Source organism: Siphateles boraxobius, unplaced genomic scaffold, assembly GCF_051911475.1.
Source record: "Siphateles boraxobius isolate OS27281-9 unplaced genomic scaffold, OSU_SipBor_1 77, whole genome shotgun sequence".
Lineage (NCBI taxonomy): Eukaryota > Metazoa > Chordata > Actinopteri > Cypriniformes > Leuciscidae > Siphateles > Siphateles boraxobius.
This window is the reverse complement of record NW_027509205.1, coordinates 22,171,773-22,199,444: the sequence shown is the minus strand read 5'-3', so window position 1 is coordinate 22,199,444 and position 27,672 is coordinate 22,171,773. Positions and strand designations below refer to the sequence as shown.

The following is a 27,672-nucleotide window of genomic DNA, read 5'->3' as shown; positions in this document are numbered from 1 at the left end:
TTCCAGTAAATTTTTAAGTAATGTGCTACTTTACTAGTTATTGGAAAACAGTTATCTGATTACGTAACTCGAATGAGGCCTAGCTGTAACCCCAACACTGCATGTACATGATGTCACCGTTTTCACAAATTCACGCATCATCTGAGACGATAACTGTATCATTTTCAAAAACTTGCACTTTGAATCGTGTTTTCAAAGGTTGTTATTTCAGGCCTCCAAACGCTGCTGTTGTGTGAATGAACGGCCAAAACGCATAAAATGGGTGAAATACAAATCATGTCCACGTCATATTTCATCCAATATCAAAAAAAATAAATTAATAATAATTATATATACATATATATTGCATAAAAGAAAATGCCGTCAAGATTCCTTTGCATAATGTAATGAGACTTTTTTTTCATATTACACTAATATCAACTAATATTAAATATCAAGGTTTCAATATCAGTATCAAGTTTATCAAATATGCATTGTACATAAAAGAAAATGGCATTAAGATTATTTTGCATAATATTATTTGTGTGTGTATGTGTGTGAGTATATATATATATATATAGATATATATAGATATAGATATATAGATATAATGTAAAGAAAATGTGGGTACTAAATGTTTAATTGTTATAAAAATAACCATGCAATGCACAATGAAAAGAAATTTAAATCCTAAAATAGGCTATGCAAAATATACTTTTTTTTTTTCGTGTGAAATATTATCTGGACAGATTTCATGTGCTCTACAATCCAAACTTAAGCTATAAACAAGCACACACTTCTTGAAATTCTCACATTTCATTTGTTTATTTCTACGGCGTTACATGAATTTACATCCACTCATATTCTCAGCGATTCAAAACACTCGTGAAAGAAACTGTACCTCCAAACATGAATCTGGTTACAAATCTAACTCTATAAACAACAAAACACATTCATTGTATCGAACACTGAAGTGCAAAAGTGTTTGTAGGAGTAAAACTATATATAGTGTATATATAAAACTATAATATAGTGACAGCAGAAATACAGCGGTTCAGTCACGCTTCGAAATATATAAACATCACAGAACTTCACTTTTCTTTATTTTTTGTAATTGCATAGAAATATCAGCATCTCCACCAAATTGCATATTTTTGCTCAATAAAACGGAGGGTTTATTTTCTCCATATTACTCACTATTACAGATTGTATGAGCCATAAAAGCCTGATGTATCAAATATGAAACTCAAAATAAAACAAACTTTTCCTTTCAGATTATTTAAAAAAAAAACATTTTTCTTAAAGCTTCAATAAACTTTCCCAAAATATTAGACTTTGACTATTTAATGTTAGGCTTTACAGGGTTAATAAATGACACTAATCTTATTATTTAATGCAGACATTCAAACATTTCTGTATGTTATACAAGCGTCCACATATTCTGAGTGTGAGTGTGTGTGTGTGTGTGTGTGTGAGTGTGTGTGCACATTAAAAATAACTGATAATTTGATATGACTTCTAAAAACCTATACCAAAATGTATTTAAAATACATTTATTTAATACAAAGTGCAGTACAAATACATTAACATATTTACTGGCATATCGCTCGAGACTTACTGATATGAATATTATAATTCAACTTTACGAGGAGTACTTATTTATTACACAATGCACATTTCTTAATATCAAGCTTAAAATGTGTTTGATATCACTATTATTCAGGATAGTATGAGCACTGTATAACATTCATCTTTAAATGCAAGATATTTAAAGTGTTCCTGAAGTTTACTTGCAATAGTTCCACTATTTAGTTGAACTTCAGCACTATTTATGGATAACTAAAGTGCATTAAATACAAAATAAGTTGTTCCAATTTAGCGGACTAAGTATATTAATTTAGTATACTAAAAATACAATTGCAGGATATTTAAATTAAGTACATAAATATTTAAATGTATTAGTATATTTAGCATAAAATAAATGTATTTTAATACATTTTAGTATATTTATTTTTCACTAGGGTTTTTACTAAATAAATCACGAAAGAAACTAAAGTTGCCACAAACTCACAATTTATAAATTACAACATTTACCAAGCGTAAACTTACAGCTGTTATTCTGATGATCGGTTTGCCTAAAACACACTGCAAAAAAAGGATGTTCTTCCTCAGTGTTTTTGTATTTTTTTCTGAGAAAAATAAATCAAAATTAAGTGAGTTTATGCATAACATAAAAAAAGGTCGGTGGGGTCAGGAAAATACATTGAATTTAAAGGGATTTAAAATTTATAATATAATATAATATAATATAATATAATATAATATAATAAGGAATACACAATTTAACGCCACCATATCGGTATCAGCCGATATACGTTCATTTATAATCTTATCGTTATCGGCCTCATAAAAGAATTTGGCCGATATATTAAAGCCGATAAATATTGTATTATTTCCATCAGCTGAGACACTTCAGATACACACTGTTCAACATTGTGTTTGAATTGATTTAAATATTATTTGAATCACTTTAAAAAAGAAAAATACAGTAAGGTAGAACAAGTCTGTCATATCGGCTACATAAAATTATCTTGAGAACATTATAATTGTGTGTTTGGGACATGGATTTTAATGGTGAGACTTTTTTTGTAATCAGGCTCTGAAAAATGATATAAAAACTTGGATTTAGATTTATCGGCCAATATATCGGTTATTGGCTTTCAAATATAAAGAATTATCGGTATCGGCCAAAATGTCCATATCGTTACATCCCAATCTAATAGAATAAAAGTAATGTAATAATATTTTCTGTCCCATTATTTGCAGATTTTTTTCCTTATGTTAAGCATAAACTTTTTTTTTCTGAAAACAAGACATAAATTATTAAATAATTTAGCTTCTCAAGTAAATGCATCTTGATTTAAAAATGTTTAGATATTTGTGCTGGAAAATGGAAAACAAGACAAAAATACTGAGGAAGAAGATAATTTTTTGCAGTGTAGCAATCATTAAAGCAAAATTAATTTTCCTAAAACATCTTAAAATATCCTTACATGGTATTTAAAACAGCTTTAAATATCACTAACCCGTTTTCTACAACTCTATTTAAGTCTATGTTACTCACTTTTGCTTTCAATTGTAAAACAAGTTGAAGACACCAATTAAAAATAGGATTTTTGCTCTGAAACAAAGACTGGAAAATCCATATGATTACACAGATGGACTCTTGTGAATTTCTCACTGTATTTTAAATGTCCATTGGGAGTGAAGAACCGGTGAAGTCCACCAATAACAGTTATTCAGGTATTTAAGCTGGACGAAGTTTGATTTCCTGAAGCTACATGAACGAGTGTCGCCTGAACAAGATACAGGAATAAAATCAATTCAGATAAAGGACCAGCATAAAGTAAAACACACAATGAAACATTTGACACTATCTGACAAAATCCACTATCTCCAGTGAAACTGGGTCCAAGATGCAGCTCTCTGATTGGACGGTGATGAGACAGAGGCGGAGTCAGGCGTGCAGTGGGAGTGGCTCAGCATGCAGCAGCCAATCAGTACACAGGCACGTTAAAGTACTCATGTCGGGGCTGAAGGAGAGACACACACACACACACACACACACACTGAAAATGGTGCAGACAAACACAACTGTGAAAGATGCAGACAGACACGTGCAGGACGACATGCAGTGAACACATTAAACTCAAGTGTGTTTACGTGCACAGTCTCACATTTTAAAAGATTTATTCAATTCTTATGTTTTTATACATTCATTTGATTTCCACTGTTTTTGTATTTAAAAAACAGTTGAAGCTAAACGGACAGATGTTTGTGCATTACCTCGCTTTCATTTTGCATGTAAACTCCCAGCGCAGCATTCAGTCATCTTATACTTATACCTCGACAGTATGAGCAGATTTTCAATAGTAATCAGCATTTTACTGTACATGTAAATGCACTCAATACACACTCTGCTCAGACTTTATACAACAGGATTATTTATTAATTAATCCAGTCAAGAGATTAAAATAAATGCAATTAATCTCAAGATCTTTTCTGCAGCAGATGTAATTATTATGAAGTTTTGAATGCAATATACTCTATTGTTTCAAAGTTTGCGGTCAGTAGGATATTTTAAAAGAAAATTAATACTTTTATTCAGCAAGGATGCATTAGAAATTGGACAAAAGTGACAGTTAAGAAATTAATAATGTTACTAAAGATTCTATTTCAAATAAATCCTGTTCTTTTGGACTTTCTATTCATCAAAGAATCCTGAATTAAAATGCATCACTGTCATAAATGTTTCTTGATCATCAAATCATCATATTATACTGATTTCTGAGTATCATGAGCTATATCATATTTTATATATATATATATTTAAGTATCCTATATATTAAGTATAAATAAATTATATATATATATATATATATATATATATAATTTATTTATACTTAATATATAGGATACTTAAATATAAAAAATATATATATATATATATATATATATAAATCACACACAAAATAGGTCCTTTTATATATATATATGAAGTATTAAATATTATTAATATAACATCTGAATATATAATAGTCCTGAAACCAGACCAGTTGAGAACTGCAGCTGTAAAGTACAGCATTGGTTTTCTATTAACGATGACATAAACCATAAACTCTGTGAGAAAGAGGACAATGAGAAACACGCAAACACAATGACTGAACTGCATTACACACACACACATATAAACACAAACAGCTCATGATGTGTGTGATAAACTGGTCATCTAGAGGCAGGACACAGACAGCAGAGACACGACTCTACGACTGCAGGAGAGCCACACCTGAAGCGTTCGCATCGAGCCGTCTAACTCTGGAAGAGAACGGAGGACTCGCAGGGCATGCTCGGACTCAGAACACCTGCAGGACATTCACACACACACACACACGGGATTTACAGCCAACTCAGCATCCAATCGATCCACAGACACACACATGAGCTGAATCCGAGATCGCCCCCTAAACCCTCATTCACTATTCCCTACGCAAGTCCCCTAATACTGTTCACTTGAAGGAGTGAATGAAAACGAGTGAGTGAATTCGGACAGCCGTTGAGCGTACATCGGTTGTACACTCGTTATTGCAGTGCATTGTGGGATTGAGTGAGTGCACTCGATAACGTCCATGTTTCGGACACCACTACAAATGCTGTCCCTTCAAATAACGCCCTATTTGAGGCTATAGGGGGCGCTTTCAGACACAGACAAGGACAGTCCTGTCTCACAGCGAAGTACACACAGTAAAACGTGATCAGTTGACTTAACTTAAAATAATTGAGGAAACCTGTTGCCTTAAAATTAAGTTAAGTAAATAAACTTCATGCTTAATCGAAAAAATTAAGTAATGTGGAATTGTCAAGTGAACTTAATTTTTTCAATTAAGCATTATGTTTATTTACTGAATGATAGTAAGTTATGTGAACATGACAATTCCACATTACTTAATTTTTTCTATTACGTAAATATAAGTTTATTTACTTAAAATTAAGGCAACAGGTTTTCTAATTTTTAAGTTTTCAATCAAGCATTACATTTATTTACATAATAATTGTAAGTTATGTGAACCTGACAATTCCACCTTACTTAATAATTTTATTTAGTCAATAATTTTAAGGCAACGGGTTTCCTCAATTTTTCTAAGTAAATAAAATTATTAAGTAAGGTTGAATTGTCAGGTTCACATAACTTAATTACTAATTAAATAAACGTAATGCTTAATTGAAAAAATTAAGGCAATGTGTTTCCTAAAATTTTCTAAGTAAATAAAATTATTAAGTAAGCCGGAATTGTCAGGTTCACATAACTTAAAATTATTAAGTAAATAAACATAATGATTAATTGAAAAAATTAAGTAATGTGAACCTGACTTAATTTTCTTGAGTTTATTTACTTAGAAAAATTGAGAAAAACCGTTGCCTTAATTTTTTCAATTAAACATTACGTTTATTTACTTAAAATTATTAAGTTATGTGAACCTGACAATTCCACCTTACTTAAAATTATTAAGTAAATAAAATTAAGTATTAATAAAATGATTAAGGCAACGGGTTTCCTCATTTTTACAGTGCTCCCACAGGTTTCTCATCAAACACTGATGTAACGGAGCTTAAGTCTCGATTTCAGCGTCTCTGTCCTCTAATTAAGTCGGAGCCGCTGGGCTTTGAGCTCGAGTCTGTGTGGGATTTCTTCTGTTCTTTCAGGAATGTTCCGGATTGACTTTCCCAGGTTTCATTAGCTAAGCTGACGGAGAACCGTGTGCTTTTAATTAAAAACACCTCAGCAAACAGAGGCAGGCGTATGTCACACAAAATTAAACCCATTTAATACCAATGAGAATGTAAAGAATGGTAATCAGATTATTAAAACTGACTAATATGAAATCAGTCTGGGAGAATAATATAGCCTTCCACAAAAACATGTGTTCATTTTCAACAAAAACTATGAGGAAAAATGTTTGTCAGCAAGCTTTTTTTTCCATGACAGACGACAATAAGGTCATTAAACGATAACTGTGATTATATGAACATGAAAAATCAGTGACGAAAACTTGACTAAACATAAACAGGACAAGGTTGACTAAGTACGATAAAAACAAATAAAAAAAAGACATGGGACAAAGACTAAATTAAAAAATAGCTGATAAAATTAACAATATCCTATCCAGGACACATTTCACCTGAATAAAATAAGAGAAAACATTTAGCAAATAAAATATATATATATATATATATATATATATATATATATATATATATATATATATATATATATATATATACACCAATGATATATAAACACACATATATATTTTTCCCTTCCGAAATTTTATAGTATTATACCTGATAAAAGTAACTCCAGAACATTCCTGAAAGAAGAAATATTGTATAATTGAGAAAAATATATATTTTTACAAAAATGAATTAAATGCATGTGTGTAGATCTCTCTGTAGCCTATATACTCCACACACACACACACGTACAAAAATGCTTAATTTTTAATCTTAATAGAATTTGCTCAACTAATAAACTAAATTCAATAGAATTTTAAGAACATTAGCAAAAGACAGAGAGAGAGAGAGAGAGAGAGAGAGAGAGAGAGAGAGAGAGAGAGAGAGAGAGAGAGAGAGAGAGAGAGAGAGAGAGAGAGAGAGAGAGAGAGAGAGAGAGAGAGAGAGAGAGAGAGAGAGAGAGAGAGAGAGAGAGAGAGAGACACAAACCCATCGCCGCATAATGTGATTTATTCTGATGCAGTGGGATATTTATGCAGTGGCGAAGCCCCAAAATGGAAAGGGACACACTCATTACTCATTCCACAGACACACACACACACACACACATCTTTATGCAGGCACAATTTACGGAGAGCATTAAAATGCAGTTAAAGCATTAGTTATCATCCAGTGCGAGTTAGTTCCCATCAGGCATCATCATGTCAGAGACCGACACACACATTCAGCGTCTGATCGTGGAGACGGGGTGTGTGTCTTTAAACGCAACACATTCATATTACATGCATGCATTCATAGAATGTGTTCAGTCGTTTGCTGAATATGCCATTATGATAATTAAATGCAAACCGATGACTGAAGACATGACAGGAATTACTATTACTGGCCCTTTAAGACTGATCCTGCAACACAATCTGTGTATTATTCATTTGATACAGAATGCCAGATTAGGATTCACTTTCAAATCTCTCCTTTATAAGTAAAAGATGCAGTTTGTTTGGCTTCATATACTGCCGAGTTTGTTATAACTAGTACGCTAATAATCCATTCTGAATTATTTCATGCATCATAATCTGCAACGGTAAACTAAATAAGGTTGCATGCTTAAGCTTATTTTTAATTCTTACATAATTAATTTTTCTGGATGCTGTTTTGCTCGAACTTAAGACTGATTATCCTTTCGCTAGAAATCTTGTGACCACATTTTGACCAGGTCAAAGGTCAAGAGTTAAGAAGTTTAAACCCGTCATGTCACCACGTCTCCTCCAATCAGAGCGAGCGAGAGCTTCATCATGCCCAATCAGCAATCGGCTCAGGCAAAGCACACCATTTACCAATCGGCTGACAGGGTGGGCGGGGCTCCGGGCCCTATAAGATCTCCTCATTGGCCAAACCTCCCCAGTCTTCAGTCTGGCTCTACGGACAGAAACACCAGCCAATCAAACAGCCCCGTTCTGCGAAATCACGCCAAATCCGTTTCACATGAGGCCAGGAACTCCAGGAATTGGGTTAAGATTGTGAATGAGAATCTGTTTAACCTCAGACTGAAGGTAAAATTGGTGGTTCAGAGACACGACACAGTCAACATGATGTAAGTTACATTAAATCTGATCATCATGATTGTGTTTATGCAACTGGCCAGAGAAATGAACATCGAGTGAAGAAACAAAACACGATCTATGGCTAATTTATAGTATCATGGGAAAATGTGATTTCTAGGCTGATTTTCATGCTCTTTTAACCACAAACATCTCTTAAAACTGCCCAACAACTGACTATTTAACTAGCCTGCAGAACTTACCCACAAATATAAATATGCCACATCATGAGTTTTTTGGTGTAAGGTAATATTTTTGATGCAATAGCTTATTAATTCACACATATTTGTAAATAATAACATTTTAGAGAAAAAAAAAGGGATTTTACAGAAATCCATGGGTTAAAACGCTATATAAATTTAACACGGATATAAAAAGTACTAAAATAGTTGTTTATCACCATTATTTGGCAATTGGACTAGTTTAATGTTTGGAAATCCAGGCCATACAGATGATTTTTCATAAAACTGTGCTAAATGTATGAACAATAGTCAAAATCTGCAGAAACGGAGCAGCAGCTCAAACTCATTAAACCAAACCAGATTCATTAAACATCAAACACATATCTGACCTCAAATCAGCAGATAAAGCACAAGCCCCAGGCGAGACTACGGCAGCCCCAGAGGCTCAAACCGCATGCTCTCGCTGATAATGCTTTTATTTCATATATTACTTATGCATATTCGTTTATTTCTTACATAAATATGCAAATTGGCATGGTTAATTGAACCAATACATCGATAAAGATGCAAAGCTAGTAGAAATGTCTCGGCGCTGCAGCGTGTTCGTGCTCAGCCGGTGAACTGCACATTTAGGTCATGTCTTGCTGCTAAAGCGTGGACAGCAAGTCTTTGTTCTCTTTTTGTCTGCCTGTAATTTGGCCCTCGGGACAAAGTCTGTCGTGGCGGCAGTCAGAGATGATAAACCACAGCTCTGCTCGGTAACTCGATGCTGATTGAACATTTCTATTTCATCTAGTGCCTAAATCAAACCTTAAAGTGGGAAAAATCATCCAATCACATCATTCATACATTCATTCATTCATAAACTCTTTTTACTGGGAGATAACGAGAAGAAATTCTTGGGTAAGACTTTTCTGACAATATACAGGAAACTAAACTGCGCAGTTTTATTAGTAACTAACTGGGTCAATCTCACAAAACCTGTATTCAACAACAAAAATCAAAAGAAAGAAAGAAAGAAAATAGCATTTTACATAAAGAAAATGAGGAAACCAGAAACATCGCGATGGGAAAAAAAACTTTAATGGTCAATGCAAAAAAAAGGCTTAGTATTTACTTAAAATAAGTAATGAAAATATAATGAAAACTTTTCATTCTCTTTCTTTTGAGTTTGGGATGCAATGTGTAGAAATGCGGATATCTATAAATTTAGTATGGAAAGGAAATGTATTGGTCAAAATGCTATTCACATTCACATTGTTTTTAAAAAGTTTGAAGAAATCATTTGTAAATCTTTTTTCCCATAGATTTTGGAGAGGAATGCAGAATTTCTTTTTTTCTTTTTTTTTTTACAAAATTACAATTTTTGAATGTGACAATCAATTTCCTTATTTCGTATTCTTTTTCTTTTGATTTTAGGTTTAAATGTGACCCATTTTTTTAGTGAGATTCACTCATTTAAACTATAGTAACTAAATTTCTCTAATCTTTTTATTCAGGAAAAACTCTGCATGTCATCAACTTCCTGTATCCAGAAGTTCATGGCATGTAGAATACAGTCCCGCTCCACTGGGATCAGATTAATAACTACAGCTACAGGGAGACTGAAAACTACAGACGCTAATCAATGATCCATAAATCATACCTGGAAGCAGACGGATCTGAAAATCTAGATTCTGTAAATCAAAACAGTTGGGTCGGGCGAAAGGAGGAAGAATACAGAAAGCAAGAGAGAGAAGAGAGACATTAAACTCGTGAAGCAAGTTCAAATGAATCTACAGCCAGGCTGGCATCAGCACACCTGAATTAAAGCGTGTGTGTTGAAGTGTGTCATTTCTGCTACAAACACAATGAATCCAATGCAGTTATCTCTGTTATATCTACAATCTTGTCTCATGTTTTGCTTTTAAAAGGACAGTTCATCCAAACATGAAAATTAGCCCATGATTTACTCACCCTGAAGTCATCCAAGGTGTATATGACTCTTCTTTCAGACGAATACCATCAGAGTTATATTAAAAAATGTCCTGACTCTTTCAAGCTTTATAATGACAGTGAATGGCTGTTTCTGTTTCTGAAGTCCATAAAAGAGCATCTGTCCATCATAAAAGTGCATCTATCCATCATAAGTGCATCTGTCCATCATAAAAGTGCATCCGTCCATCATAAGTGCATCCGTCCATCATAAAAGTGCATCCGTCCATCATAAAAGTGCATCTATCCATCATAAAAGTGCATCTATCCATCATAAAAGTGCATCTATCCATCATAAAAGTGCATCTATCCATCATAAAAGTGCATCTATCCATCATAAAAGCGTATCTATCCATCATAAAAGTGCATCTATCCATCATAAGTGCATCTGTCCATCATAAAAGTGCATCCGTCCATCATAAGTGCATCCGTCCATCATAAAAGTGCATCCGTCCATCATAAAAGTGCATCTATCCATCATAAAAGTGCATCTATCCATCATAAAAGTGCATCTATCCATCATAAAAGTGCATCTATCCATCATAAAAGTGCATCTATCCATCATAAAAGTGCATCCGTCCATCATAAAAGTGCATCTATCCATCATAAAAGTGCATCTATCCATCATAAAAGTGCATCTATCCATCATAAAAGTGCATCCGTCCATCATAAAAGTGCATCCGTCCTAGTGGTGGGGGAAAAAATCGATTCTGGTCAGTATCGCGATATTTTGCGCACGCAATTATATCGATCCAGTAGCGCAAAGTATTGCGATATTTAATTATAAAATTATCTGTTTTACTTTCCGGTTTTCTCAGAGTTTACTCTGATCATTTACATTTGCGTATTACATCCACAAGGTGGCGCTTGTTGCGGTGCTTTGTTGTCGTACATTCGACAGCAAATTCAAATGAAAATGGCTTCAGTATTACGGTTGTACACGACGCTCCGCATCTTTCAAATCGAAAGTGTGGGTAAATAACATAAACCTGAGAATAATCATAAAACCGATACTCTATTATGTCTGCTTTATGTTACTCTATTGTATTTAAATAATTTTAAGTTATGTGCTGGGAGCTCAGTGAGTTTTGTTTGTTTCATATTAAATATTACCTGCTCGGTCTTGTCTGTCAGCGCGTTGTCATTGTCCTCTATTTTTCACTGCTTGAGAACATGGGTTGAAATCGCCCTCTAAACCCTCATTCACTAAGTTAGGCCTATTCCCTAAGTTAACGTTAGTCCACTAATACTGTTCACTTGAAGGAGTGAATGAAAACGAGTAAGCGACAGGCGTTGAGCGTACATAAGCTGTACATTCGTTAATGCAATGCAATGTGGGATAGAGACGCGATCTGACACGCGTCCCATTTTACTACGTTTATTTAAATAATTCAAGATTGCTCTTATGAGAACACTCGACAAAACTGACATTTTGGCATAATTTGTGCGTGTTATGGTTTGTTCAAGCCCGAAAGAGAACTTGATACTGACGCGCGTCTTTTCTGTGGGTCGTGTGTGTGTGTGTGTGTAATACAGGCAGGATTTAACGGATATTGCGTAATTGCGTTAAACATTTTAACGCTTTAAACTTTTTTTTTGTTTTTGTTGCGGTGCCGCGGTGGGCAAGTGATGAAACCACTGTTGCAATGTGTCCCGAATGTTCAAGAACAAGTTTTTCAGTTTTTGCACTTCAGTTAATGTGTAGAAGATAATGTTTACAGAATTAAATGTGACATTTAAAGTGAGGTGAGCGGTCTTATTTTCCAAATTTTTTGTAATGCCTTTGAATAATATGGAGGACGTGAATCGCAATATCGCAGAATCGAATCGCAATACTTGCTGTATCGCAATATATTGAGAATCGCAATAATATTGAATTGTGGCCCAAATATCACAATACTATCGAATCGTCACATTTTTGCCAATTCCCACCCCTAATCCGTCCATCATAAAAGTGCATCCGTCCATCATAAAAGTGCATCCGTCCATCATAAAAGTGCATCTGTCCATCATAAAAGTGCATCCGTCCATCATAAAAGTGCATCCGTCCATCATAAAAGTGCATCCGTCCATCATAAAAGTGCATCTGTCCATCATAAAAGTGCATCTGTCCATCATAAAAGTGCATCCGTCCATCATAAAAGTGCATCTGTCCATCATAAAAGTGCATCCGTCCATCATAGCATCTATCCATCATAAAAGTGCATCTGTCCATCATAAAAGTGCATCCGTCCATCATAAAAGTGCATCTGTCCATCATAAAAGTGCATCTGTCCATCATAAAAGTGCATCTGTCCATCATAAAAGTGCATCCGTCCATCATAGCATCTATCCATCATAAAAGTGCATCTGTCCATCATAAAAGTGCATCTGTCCATCATAAAAGTGCATCTGTCCATCATAAAAGTGCATCCGTCCATCATAGCATCTATCCATCATAAAAGTGCATCTATCCATCATAAAAGTGCATCTGTCCATCATAAAAGTGCATCTGTCCATCATAAAAGTGCATCTATCCATCATAAAAGTGCATCTATCCATCATAAAAGTGCATCTGTCCATCATAAAAGTGCATCTATCCATCATAAAAGTGCATCTATCCATCATAAAAGTGCATCTATATATCATAAAAGTGCATCTATCCATCATAAAAGAGCATCTATCCATCATAAAAGTGCATCTGTCCATCATAAAAGTGCATCTGTCCATCATAAAAGTGCATCTGTCCATCATAAAAGTGCATCTGTCCATCATAAGTGCATCTGTCCATCATAAAAGTGCATCTATCCATCATAAAAGTGCATCTATCCATCATAAAAGTGCATCTGTCCATCATAAAAGTGCATCTATCCATCATAAAAGTGCATCTGTCCATCATAAAAGTGCATCTATCCATCATAAAAGTGCATCTATCCATCATAAAAGTGCATCTATATATCATAAAAGTGCATCTATCCATCATAAAAGAGCATCTATCCATCATAAAAGTGCATCTGTCCATCATAAAAGTGCATCTGTCCATCATAAAAGTGCATCTGTCCATCATAAAAGTGCATCTATCCATCATAAAAGTGCATCTATCCATCATAAAAGTGCATCTGTCCATCATAAAAGTGCATCTGTCCATCATAAAAGTGCATCTGTCCATCATAAAAGTGCATCTATCCATCATAAAAGTGCATCTATCCATCATAAAAGTGCATCTGTCCATCATAAAAGTGCATCTATCCATCATAAAAGTGCATCTGTCCATCATAAAAGAGCATCTATCCATCATAAAAGTACATCTGTCCATCATAAAAGTGCATCTATCCATCATAAAAGAGCATCTATCCATCATAAAAGAGCATCTATCCATCATAAAAGTGCATCTGTCCATCATAAAAGTGCATCTATCCATCATTAAAGTGCATCTGTCCATCATAAAAGTGCATCTGTCCATCATAAGTGCATCTGTCCATCATAAAAGTGCATCTGTCCATCATAAAATGGATAGACTTTTCTTATAGACTTCAAAACCGAAACGGCCATTCACTGCCATTATAAAGGTCAGAGAGTCAGGAAATGTTTTAATATAACTCTGATCGCATTCGTCTGAAAGAAGAGTGTCATATACACCGAGGATGACTTCAGGGTGAGTAAATCATGGGCTAATTTTCATTTTTGGTGAACTATCCCTTTAATGGTCTATTTATTAAAGCATTCTATCTCTTTAACCAGAACTATTGCTCTAATCACGACCGGAAGCAAAAAAAGCATTAATTCTTCTACAGCTCAAATGAAATGATACTAAACCATCAGTAGGTGGCGACAGATCAATGTCTTAACGAGTGAGTCATTGAATCATTCAGTCAAACGATTAGTTCAAAAATGAGGATCCTTAAATTTTTAACATGTTCTTATCCAGCTGTTGGATCGTAGCCAAAGGATTCTGGATGGTTGCGTTCATAGCAGCTCGCTATGCTGTACATGTGTCCTGAATGTTTTTTGTGTGTTGCTATAGTATGTGGTTGCTATAATGTTCTGGGCTGCGTTTCCCAAAAGCATCATGAGCCAAGTTGATGGTAGAGCCAATAGGTGACAATGGTTCAAAAATCTACTTAGGCTTACGATGCTTTTGGGAAACGCAGCCCTGGAGAGTTGCCAGGGTGTTGTGATGCGGTTCTGAGAAGTTGTTAGAGTGCTCTGACAGTGGTTACAGTTGCATTGCTATGCAGTTGAGTATTTTTAGTGTGTGTGTGTGTGTGTGTATATAATGTTCTGGAAGAACACCAAGCTGTTGCTAAGTGGTTGCCAATGGGTTCTGAGTGTTTTTGGTGTGCTGATCTAATGTTATGGATGGTTGCCAAGGAGTTGCTAAGTGGTTGGTGTTTTGAGTATTTTTTTATGTTTTAATGTGATTTGAGTGCGTGTGTTGCTACAGTATGTGGTTGCTGTAATGCTCTGAATGGTTGCCAGGGTGTTGCTATGCGGTTCTGAGGCAACTGTTAGTGGTTACTTTGACATTGCTGTGCAGTTGCCATAGTATTCTGAGTTCTTTTTAGTGGGTTGCTATAATGTTCTGTATGGTTGCCAAGGTGTTTTTATTGTGTTGCTACAGTATGTGGTTGCTATAATATTTTGAATGGTTGCCAGGGTGTTGCTATGCGGTTCTGAGGCAACTGTTAGTGGTTACTGTGACATTGCTGTGCAGTTGCCAAAGTATTCTGAGTTCTTTTTAGTGTGTTGCTATAATGTTCTGGATGGTTGCCAAGGTGTTTTTATTGTGTTGCTACAGTATGTGGTTGCTATAATATTTTGAATGGTTGCCAGGGTGTTGCTATGCAGTTCTGATGAAGTTGTTAGAGTGCTCTGAATGGTTACTGTGACGTTGCTATGATGATGCCAAGGAGTTCTGAGTGTTCTAATGCGTTGCAATAATGTCCTGGGTGGTTTCCAAGGTGTTGCTAAGTAGTTGCCAAGGTGTTTGAGTGTTTTTAGTGTGTTGCTACAGTATGTGGTTGCTATAATGCTCTGGGTGTTTCCTATGGTGTTGCTAGGGTTCTTTAGCCTAGAAATCTAGACGCACCCTAGCGGCAGCAACAAATATTTTGCAGCCAAGTGTGGTCCAGCAACTCTCTGTTGGCATTCGAGCTGGAAAAAACAAACTCTGGTCAGGCCAATCACATCGTGTATAGAGTTGGTGGGCGGGCTTAACATAATGACGGCAGAGTTGTGACGGTTCCACCGCATGATTTCCATAGGTCATTTGAATTCACTGCTACTTGAAAACAAAGATGATGCTGCTTGCGAACAGCGTTTTTTTCGAATCGGAAGATGTGTTGGGAGTTTTGACGACCGGATACGGCAAAAGTTTAATATTGGCCCGTCAACTAACGTTAGCTCCGCTGGTGGAAAAACGCATGGGACTCACTCAGCCACAGCCGTTCGTTGCTCTGGTTGGTTGTAGCGCTGTCCTATTGCGTGCAAAGTGAATTTGAAAGACAACCGTTTATCCCGCCCCTCGGATTGAGGTATGCCAATTGTGAGTTCCCAGACCTAACATCTTGATAGGTCTGGCTTGCCAGGCTAAGGGTTCTTCAGATTAGACTTGCACATAAAAAAAAATGGATATGAGAAAGCATTTCAATATCAAACCAGATACACTTCAGCTATAATCTGAAAGTCCAGCATCAGGACATCCTGCAGATCTGTGCTTCTGTACGCTAGAGCAAGACTCCATGAAGATGAAGAGATTGTGTGTGAAAGCTCAGTTCCTCTACACTGTAACGAACAAAGGAGTGTTTTGTTCTGCAAGCGCCGGGGAAGCTGGGTAATACACACATGAGAGCCGTCACTGTGAACCTGTAGCTCCTGAGGGATTTCTACATTTCAATTCAAAAGTCGGAGCGAGAGAGAGGCAGTGCGAAGGTCAAAAACACTATGCAATACGCAAACGATCCTGTTGCTGTGCCGTGGCGGTAATAATCCTCAGTATTCAAGGGGGGCAAGGGACCCATTAAACCAGATGTGGTGGTATTTTATGGTAACCAGGGTTTGAAATTAACTTTTTCACTCACCGGCCAATTTTGGCTACTACATTTTTAAGGGCGTTTTCACACCTGAAAATCCACATCAAGGTCCGAACCAAAGTTCATGTTTTGATACATTTTATACATTCGTTAAGTTTTGGTTTGGTTTCACATTGCAATTATGCAAGCGCACTAAAGAACTTTACGTGACATACGTGGCATATCATCTATGTGGGCTGCATCTCGACATTGATTGGTTTCTAAACGTCAGCGTGTTGTCAATTCGGCGGGTAACTTTGACAAGAATGACGCATATCGTTGTCTATGTAAGGGATAATCCACGGTTAGCCATGCATTAAAGGATTTTAATGCACGACGTAGAGGCGAAGAAGAGTAGAGGTGGTTGCCTCTACGTCGTGCATTAAAATCCTTTAATGCATGGCTAGCCGTGGATTATCCCACTTATACCACGGTTATTTGCCAAGTTAAAAATAAGTTAAAGCTGTAACTGATGTTTACAGATTTTTTAACAGATGTGTAAAAATGACGGTTATTTTCTTAAGTTAGTTCTAGCACGCTGTCCGCTTTAAATAAAGTAGAGCCATCGGATTGCTTTTATTTGAATGAATTATCACATTTATTTAAATTCATTATTAAATTAAATATTAAAAGAGAGAGGCGAAGAACTGAAAGAGTCCCCACGGTGCTTAAGCATATAGCTAACTTAATGATTATTTAATGGATTTATTAAAATTATTTATGAATGACAGGCAACACTGACAGTGACAAGGCAATCTTTATTTGAACTAATCATGTCATTTATTTAAATGAATTATGTTGAGTGTGAAATAAAACCGGTGTCTCTAACCACGATTACTATATAGAGACACATTACATTTATTGAAATGCATTGAATTAAATGAAAACAAAAAAAATCAAACTTTTACTCATCATTATACTAATTGATGTTAAACTACACATCTCCATTTATCGTGAAGTTAGACATGGAAAAGGGTAGGGTTATTTCAGTTTTAGGCTTGGAGGTGAAATTATGTTTGGCTTTGCTTGTTGAGGTTCTAGATCTCAGTATGTCACTCCATGCCGTCCTCTCTGACAAAGATGGGGCCCAATATGACCGCAAACTGGCCTCGCATCGGTGGCCTGTCACTGACATGATCTGGCGACTTTCTAGTCCTGCATCAGAGAGTCGTCCAACGGCAGTGCAACGCAAACTATGGTTTGTGTACATTTGTGAGATACCTTCCATCTGAACAACAAGAATTTAAAGTATACAATTTAGATTTGGAAAATAATATAAACACAGTTTAAATTTATGGGCGAAAACGAAATATCTATTACCAAACTCTTCACAAATACTTTTTAGCATATTGCCAAGGTAGTTGAGCCCCATCGGCTCCCTGGTGAACCACATTTCGGCGCTCTCGAGTTTGCACAGAGGGATGCGTCTCGGATGCAAATATAACGCTACGGCATTTTCTGGACACTTTGACAGATATTTTTTAAAGCTCTCCACGGGACAAAGTGGGTCGCCGGGGCTCGCAAAACATAAATCCTCGTAAATTTTCCCTATCCGATGCGTTGGGATCCTTGTGGTTTTTTGTCTCTGGGTTATGCGCCAGGGTCAGGTACTCTTTCCCATTCTCGTCTTGCCGAAGAACGAAAGAGTCTTTTGGTTTTGGTTACGGTTTCCTTCTCTTCCCCTCCGTGCAAAACACAGCTGTATGTCAAACCAAACTTTTCTTACAAGTCCTGTGGGTGTGAAAGGGGAGAGTGCAGGTGCATTTCTAATTTTCTCTAAGTCAGACTCAGTAATACGCGAATGATGAACGCTGGTGTCCTTTCCATTTTTCCTGTAGCGCTTTAAAACTGATTTAAAGATGCTTGACTTGAAGTCTTTATCACGTATAATGTTGTATTTTGTAATGTGACGGTTTATACCTGCTCTGAGACACATCAAACTTGCAACACTGTATTGAGTCCAGCGGTAGACTGAACAGAGGCATAAAACTCCCACAATGTCTCATTTAAAAGAGAAGCAGAGTAGGTCTCGAAATCACAGTTTTTCTATCTTTGGCGCAAAAAGTCACTGAAAGTGTTAACTGCCCATTTAGTTGTCTTTTTCGTATTGACCTCATCTTTGTCGTCTTCGATCTTATCTAGCTCTGTCTGTGTTAATTCTTTGTGCCGCTATTTGTCATTCAACGTCTTCTCCAAGTCTTCTATTTCGTCGTGTGCCTGGGCCCATTTCTCAAAATTGCCATATTCAACATACAAATTAAACGATATGCAAAAATCATCCATTTAGCCTACCTAACTAAATGTTTTCATTTGTGTCTCTCAATCTGTTTGCAAGTGTAACTGTGTTACTATGGTTACCAATGATTATAGTAGCGGATTCATTTCGAACTGTAATCAAACTGACTGGAACTACCTGTGCATTAAACAGTTTTGCTGCACACCTTCCAGCCAATCAGAATCGAGTATTTAAACAGCCCATGGTATAAACTAGGGGTGGAGCCGAACCCGAATACGGTATTCGGAAAGGCAAAAATAACGTGTTTTTTACGAATACTTATTTCGAACAAATACTTTAGAAAATATTTGTATTCGGGAACAAGAAAAACTTTATATCAAAAAGCTGCGTTTCCTCACGAGACCGCAGTGCGCGAGTGAGTGAGTGACGTTCAGGAAGAGGTGACTGACACAGGCTGCTCCACACAGCAACAGAGAGGGCTCGGCTGAGCGAAAAAACACTTAACTGCATTACTATTTTTGTTGAATAGATTTTTGTACCTCAACTGGGTTCCGGAGGCAGTTTATAACTTTCGGGAAGTGGAGTTTGATCGGGAGATTATTTCATTACGCTGCATTATTGACGTCTGCAGCCGGGTGCTCTCATTTTCGCTCTGTTTACGTAGCTCTGTTAGCTCCGTAATTATTTGTTTTTATTACATGGCTTGGTTGAATTCTAATGTAGAATGCGGTCTGTTATTTCCATGGTTATTTCTTAATAACAGACCGCTGCTAAGTATAACACACCGTTGCCACGAAAAACAGAGCGTTGCCATGGATTCTAAACGTAGAGACGGAACGGACTTTTTTTTTTTAGCGGAAGCAATACAATAGTTTTTAAATCAATAAACTCCTTTTTAAATCAATATTTTGAGTCAAATTATTGATTTATTTGGTAGGTAGCCATGTAGTAAGCGGGATAATGTATAGCGAGGTGGTTGTTATAGCGAATACAAACCCTTCAAGCTGATTCAAGACCCCCCCGCTTCGCGTCAGGCTCATAATCAACCGCCTCGCTATTCATTATCCCTTACTTATTCTGTCTGTTCAGCGTCCTCCAACAAGGACGGGTGGTGGTGGGATTCATAATGTTCACAATGGTATTTTATTAGTTGTTGGCTTAACCATGGATGAGGTAATGGCTGTTATGTTATTTTCTTTTCAATGACGTTCCTTGGTAGGCTACATGTTCATTGCTGGATTTATATAATTAAAGAATACTTACACTATAACGTAAATTAGAAGTGTAACGCAAAAAAACTAGATTTTTACGCCTATTTTGGATTTTACTCGAATACAAATACAAATACTTTTTCCCCCTCAACAAATACAAATACAGATACAAATACCGGCTGCTTTGCACACCCCTAGTATAAACCGTTATTATTACGGCCTTACTACCTGCAGCACCAGCTACACTCGAGGCTAGTTCAAATTCGCCAAATGAACGTCCTCGTTGTGCGAACATTTATTTGTCGCCGGCAGGAAATGAGGAAAAGACTGCATGCAATCCTGCGAGAACCACCAGAACTTCCTGTAAATGGTCTGAAAGTCCAAACCAAACAGAAAATGCTTTCACACTAGAAACGAACCTAAACCTTTGTTCAGTTTGATCTGAGACTTCCTCTTTTCGTTTGGTCTGTTTGGACCGGAGTCCCGGGGAGGTTTCACACATAACAAGGTAGATGTGAAAGGGCCCAAAGTTACCGGTCACCGTGATTTTACAAAGTAAGACATGTTCCTGGATCAACATATTTAGTTGATCCTGGAACATAATTCCTGTCCCAAAATTTAGTCCTTACCCTATCCCTACCCCTAAACCGAACCCTACCCATAACGTTTCCCTAAAATCAGAGGGAAATGACAGGTGAATAACACTGATGTTGAAGCATCTTACCTCACCTTACCTAACTTGTCTCTCAATTCTGATTGGTTGATCTGAAAGTTGTTCCAGGATCAACAAAGATGTTGATCCAGGAACATGTGGTACTTGGTGAAATCACGTTCACCCTAAGTTACCGGCCATTCAGAACTTCTACTAGCCAAAAAAAAGAAAAGAAACAAGAAGAAGAATGTCACAGCTTAATAAAATTTGGATTTCATACATTAATTTCTTATTCAAACAAAATGCTGCCATCTCCTCATCCTTTTCACCAAGAATGTGTTTTAGGTGGATGGATCAATACAGTACAAAAAACATCACAAAATGTAGGACGTTGAAAAAAAAATCCTGTCTTTTCTGTTAACCAAATGCTTTATAATCTTCGCTATTGTATCATTGCAAATGATTATGCTGCGTTTAATACATCATGATGACTCACGAGTTGAGTATTTGCGCTAATTCTGCGCAGATTTAGTTTACATGAACTTCCCTAGCAAAGTGAGGTATATAATATACGAGTTATATATAATAAGTAACACACCACTTGCTAGTGATTTGACTTGATTTTTACGCTCAATCGGGGGGTTTTCAGTTCAAACCCTGATGGGAGCTACATATAAACATCTCAACACACCAATTCTGTTTAACTACCCCGCTCAGCAACATTTCGGAGACGCTTCCAGCGCCAGTTCTTGCCCCTCACCTCCTGCAGGAGATCCGCCTGCTCGATGGCTTTCAGGACGTTCTTCTTCGACGTCTCCTGAGCTTCGCCTCCCAGGAGGAACTCGTCCAAGATAAAATACGCCTTCTCGAAGTTAAAGATGATATCCAGCTCACAGACCTGAGTTTGGGAGGAATAATCACTGTAATTGGGTTCTTTTGGGTTTTTTTGGGAAGCAACAAGTCACGACAATTTTGACTTACACTGCCGAAGTATTTGTCGAGCAGCTCGACGTAGCGGTGGATGATCTCCAGCGTGATCAGCTCGTTGTCCTGGTCCTCAATGGCACAGCAGAAATACAGACTGGCGTATCTGCAACATGAACAACATCGGTTTTAGTTTTAGCTTTAGTCACCAATTAGGGCTGCATGATACTGGGGAAAAAAATGATATTTTGTTTTTCTGCTGATATGAAAACAATTTCACCAGATAACTTGAATAGCTCTATTTGGAAAGAATGAATCATTGTAGAATGATTGATGTGATTTTGTAAGAAAGTGGATCTGCATAAAAACGAATACAATATGCTTGTAAAAAGTGCTTTATGTTTTTCAGGTAAGTCTAACAATATTCAGGTACAGAAATTGAAAAATGAAACGTAAAATAACACTGCATAGTCTTTACTGTATAAAATAAGTATAATTAATCTTTATTAAAGCTACAAAAGTGATTTTCTCTTTGTGTTTTGTTGTTTGATTAACATTAATGACACAGTAGCAGGAATATTAGGCTGCTGTCACTTTAAGACCGAATGCACGGATCCAATATAATAACACACATCAATTTTCTTTCTCAATTGTTTGCATTCACGTAAGCCATTAGCGACCGTATTGATGACGATACTCACAGAGACAGGCATTTTGACGTACATTTGCGTGTATTTTTTCGTTAAAGCACAAATAGATACAGAAGTGCTCTTCTGTGCGCACAGAACATGAGGTCTGAATTGACTTCTCTTTCATGTCTTCTTGCACTCAACTGGTTTAAAATCGCTTGAATGTTTATATTGACAGGACCTAAAACATGTGCAAGTGATAAATTTCGCTCTAGCATGGTTAAAGTTAGCAATAAATCCGTGAATCATGTGCGTTTGAACCATGGTGACTGTACATACCAATACTTGACATTGCCCATCCTGCGATGTGATTACGGTAAATGGACTGCATTTATATAGCGCTTTCACAGACCCAATGGCCACCAAAGCGCTATACATATTGCCTCTCATCCACCCCTTCACTCACTCATTCATACGCGCCATCCAGCTTGTCGGGAGCAGCTGGGGTTAGGTGTCTCACACACACACACAGCTGGGGTTAGGTGTCACACACACACACAGCTGGGGTTAGGTGTCTTGCTCATGGACACCTCGACACTTGGTCAGGTGGAACAGGGGATCGAACCAACAACCTTCTGGTTTGTAGACAACCTAGATGAACCACCAAGCCACTGCCACCTAAACAATACATCACTTGGATCAATTAGCGACTGGCAATATAACGCAATATAACAGGGAAAACACAATGGAACTGCTGTGCAGAATGTCAAAAAAGATGTATAGCGCATTGATTATATAGGAGCAAAATTATTTGACGAAGCACAACCAAGCAAAGGCTCCTCAGAAGACACTGCTTTCAGACTGACTTCTCAATCTTCTAGGACAAATTAAAGTGAGCTTTAGACCAGTGCTAATTTTGTTTATATATAATTAGTTAATTTTCGTCAACATTTTTTCACTGACAAAAACAAGACTATAACTATGAATACCAGCTATGAATGACAAAAACTAATTCACAAAAACACAGTTGATTATTTCTAGAGAAGTAAACATAAAAAGTTGGGAGAATATTGGATCTGTGCATTCGGTCTTAAAGTGACAGCACTCTAATAAACCTGTTGCTGTCCGTCATTAACGTTAATCTAACAAAATAACTAACAGCTTTAATAAGGATTTCATTTATACAAATAAATGTCTGCTTAAAATAATGAAGAATGTTGTACGCAATTTGTTATAAAGACTGCATTTATCATTAATTAAAAACACAACCATGTACTAGTTTCTTTATGAGAATTGGCATTATTTAATTTTAAGATGAATAAAGATGTTATGTCACAGCAGTAAAGCATGTTCAAACCTTAATATCATTCATATTAACAAGCTAATACAGATGTTTTCTCCAAGTATATATAATAAACTTGGACATTTTAGAAAAATGCTAAATTGACGTATTACAATTAAACTAAACCCATTAGATTTTAGTCAACTAAACTAAAATCTTGTGATATTTAGTCAACTAAAACAATTCAGAAGACTAAAATATGACAATCTAAAATGGCATTTTAGTCAAAAGACTATAAATAAAACTAACATAAAATTAGCTTTCAAAATTAACACCGCTTTAGACAAAACCAAGCAAACATTTACATGTGTTAAAAAAGGGATTTGACAGTCTACTACTTTCTTTTGCTCCATAAAACTGCATGCTAGTAAACAGAGTATGTGTGCGTTTCAATAATAATAAATCTTTCTTTCAGCCGACACTTCATTTATCTTCATTCTCTACGGCTGGTAGAGCTGCTGAGCGAGTGTTTTAATGTGATAATGTACCGCTGTCATCAGCAGACGGGACTGCTCATTCACTTCATCTTCTGGACAACCACTGTGTGTGTGTGTGTGTGTGTGTGTGTGTGTGTGTGTGTGTGTGTGTGTGTGTGTGTGTGTGTGTGTGTGTGTGTGTGACGCAGAGAGAATGATGATGAATTCACATCTTCCACATACAACTTTTCTTCAAAATGCTGTTATGAATATGCATATCTAACATCGGGTTCACTTGCTAGTAGCTTTCAGGATTGTAGCCTAGTGTAAAATAATGGGGCAAATAAAAATAAGAAAATTTCAAATGAGAGAACAAGTAATAAAACACAATAAAAAATATGAAGTGAATATAATGAAATAAAAAATGTAAAAAAAACTTCAAATAGGTTAATAAAAAAAATGTAAACGGAGTAAAGTAGTAATAAAATGTAAACAAAATATGAGTAGACAATTAATAAAATACAATCACTCATTTCATTTTTTTTGTAAGTAAATAAACTAATATGCAAATGGGGTGACTAAAATAAAAAGCAAAAACATGAATTGAGTAAATTAAATATTCAAATCATGTGAACAATTAAATAAATCCAAATAGGCTGACTAAGTAAAATACAAAATATGCAAATGGAGTATGTAAAATAAAATAAAACATATTTAAATGAAGCGAACAAGTAATAAAACAAAATAAATATGCAAATGGAGACAAGTAATGGTTAAAGAAGTTTTTTTTGAAAAGTTTTGCATCCAGATGACGAAGAAAAACGCTGCATTCTGCTGCCATGTTGGCGATGTCATATTGTAAAGAAAAACCCTGCGAACACATAATACGCATGCGCTTTACCTCACAGTTTACGCAAATTTGTGTTTCTGTAGTTCACACAGAGACCATAACTGTATCATTTTCAAAAATGTACACTTTGAAACCGGTTTGCAGGCCCTCGAAACCTCATTGTAAATGAATGGCCAAAATGCATTAAGTTTTCTGTTTTTAGTTGAAGTACCACAAACATTTTTAAAAGATTCGAAGCCTCAAATCTCATGAATGTGTCAAAACCAGTGTACAACTAGTTATTGGGAAGCACCGATATGAACATTTTGGCCCATATGATAATTCTTGATATTTGAAAGCCGATAACCGATATATTGGCCGATAAATCTAAATCCAAATGTTTATATACTTTTTTTAGAGCCTGATTACCAGAACAAAAATCTGACCATTAAAAGCCATGTCTCAAACACACAATTATGATGTTCTCATTATAATTTTATGTAGCCGATATGACAGACTTGCACTGCGCATGTTGCACTTTACTGTATTTTCCTTGGGATTCCAATCATATGTCAAGCAATTCAAAACCATAATGGTGAACAATGTGCATCTGAAGTGTCTCAGATGAAGAGATTAATACATTATTTATCGGCTTTAATTTATTGGACAAATGTTCTTATCAGGCCGATAGCATAAAAAATGAACATATATCGGCGACCATATCGGTATTGGCCGATATGTCATGCATATCTATCTAGTTATTCCTCAAATCATCATTGTAACCTGCAAACACAACTTTGTTTCCACACAAACTAATATAAAAACGTGTGTACTGAATTAAAATTAAAAAACAGCCAATCAGGAAGGGACATGTCATTTTACGAGTGCATGTTTCATTTTGATATATAGAACAACATGCAGAATAAACCTGTACTGGCGTTTCATATACACACACACACAGTTTGAATGAGATCTGCACAGAGACAGATAGTCAGGCTGTTGAGAGCGGGCGGTTGGGGTCAGAGGTCAAGGGTCAGGGGTCAGAGCTGTGAGAGAATGAATCTGGAACCGAACCAAAGCCCGATCACACTGAGCAGAAGCAGAGGAACTGATGTAGACACGAGGTCACGTTCATTATTACAGCTCATCCGGCTAGACCTCGTTCTGTCATCAGAATCAGCCTCAGTTCAGTGTGTTTTACTGCCATTACAAAGAACTGCATCTGATTAGCCAATAGCACAACTGCGTTTAGCTAGGCTGCAAACTGGCAAAATAATGGGTAATATACAATAAAAAAGCTCATTAATATTTAAATAAAACATATACAAATGGTGAGAATAAAAAATAAATTAAAAATTTGCACATAGAATGAAGTAATGTAATAAAAAAAGCAAAAGTAGTGAATGTAATCGCATGAAATACAATAAAAACCTGCAAATCAGGTGAACAAGTAACAAAAACTTTTACATCAAGTAAAAAATCGAATTAAAAAATACAAAGAGTGAACAAGTAATACAATTAAATCAAATAAAAAAAGATGCAAAACAAGTGAACAAGTAACAAAAAGAAAATAACTTTAAATTTTAAGTTAAAAAATAAAATAAAAATATGCAAATTGAGTGAATAAAATAGTATTAAATAGACAAAATGAGTTAAAGTAATAAAATAACAAATGTTCAAATGATAAGCAAAGAAATTAAATTATATAAAATATGCAAATGCAGTAAATAGAATGAGAAAATAATAAAAATATGCAAATGACTTGCTTAAGTAATAAAATATGCAAATAGAATGTTTAAGTAATAAAATATGCAAATGGTAAAGAGCAAGTAAAAAAATTATATGTAAAAATAAAAAAAATGTAAAAGTAGTGAATGTAGAGAAAAAATGCAAGTAATAAAATAACAAATATGCACATGGGTTGAATGAATTCAAATACAATACAAATATATGCAACTTGAGTGCAGTAGTAACAAAAAAATAAGATTTTACATTAAAAAAAATATATATTTATGCATTTTGCAGATGTTTTCTCTCTAAAGCAACTTAAATTGTATTCCAGGTTTACTTTTCATCTGGGAACTGAACACATGACCTTTCCATCGCTAGCAAAATATTAAATAAAAATCTTTTTTATGGAATGATTCAGCATTTGTAAATCGTTTATGTGTTTATCTGTATATATAGAGACGACCTTCAATGTAAAAACCATTCCCTCTAAAAATGCAATGTGCTTTCTTTAAGGAAACAGCCTTTGGGTTTGTGTTGATCTGTATTCATTACACACTAAAAAACGATGGGTTATTTTTTTAACCCAACCGTTGGTGTATGCATGTTGGGTCATTATATTGGGTTATTTAAAATGTGTTGGGTTATTTGGCTATGCCGTTGGGTTATTTTTAGTTATAACCTAACTGTTGGGTTAAAAACGTTCGCGCTTCGATGGTTCAAATATTAACGGACCAGTCAGTGACAAGACAGTCAACGGACATCAGCGGCAGCCTGATTGTGAAAGGTAAGTTATAATTTTATAACATGAAATAATGTGTACTGAAACGTTAAATATATCTGAGAACTGTTTTTTTATGTTATCGTTCACTTTTGTCATTTTTTTATTTATTCTCTAGATCAGATCGATTGTTGTTAGCTATCCCAGTTTTCTCGCTAGCATTAATAACGTCATTAAAACATTAGCTGAAAGATTATCGAAACCGTTTAGAAATGTATTACCTAACGTTAATTAAAAAAATACCTGGTGAAATGTATTCCGATAAACTAAAGTAGGTAAGTTAACGTTAATCAGTATTTACGCTGCACGGACCATTTAGCAGCTCGGACCGGCACATAGCGCAGCAAAGCTC

The 27,672-nt window shown here is 35.7% G+C and overlaps 1 protein-coding gene across 8 annotated transcripts in view; it reads right to left on the bottom strand.

Moving 5' to 3' along the window:
• The window catches only part of LOC143725515 (AP-1 complex subunit sigma-2), a 79,381-nt gene that overhangs the window by 40,145 nt on the left and 11,564 nt on the right, over positions 1-27,672 (bottom strand). For 3 of the 8 annotated variants that reach the window (XM_077217978.1, XM_077217985.1, XM_077217981.1), the window contains exons 3-4: positions 21,653-21,761; positions 21,432-21,569 (exon numbers count right to left, since the gene is read on the bottom strand). Coding sequence is in view for 7 of the 8 variants with exons in the window: in XM_077217985.1 (XP_077074100.1) it covers positions 21,432-21,569; positions 21,653-21,761 (247 nt within the window). In the remaining variant the exon portion in view is untranslated. Of the gene's footprint in view, positions 1-2,297; positions 3,573-4,825; positions 4,902-8,102; positions 8,185-10,193; positions 10,225-21,431; positions 21,570-21,652; positions 21,762-27,672 lie in introns of those variants that run through there. The other 5 variants (XM_077217979.1, XM_077217982.1, XM_077217980.1 and 2 more) reach the window with 5 other exon arrangements.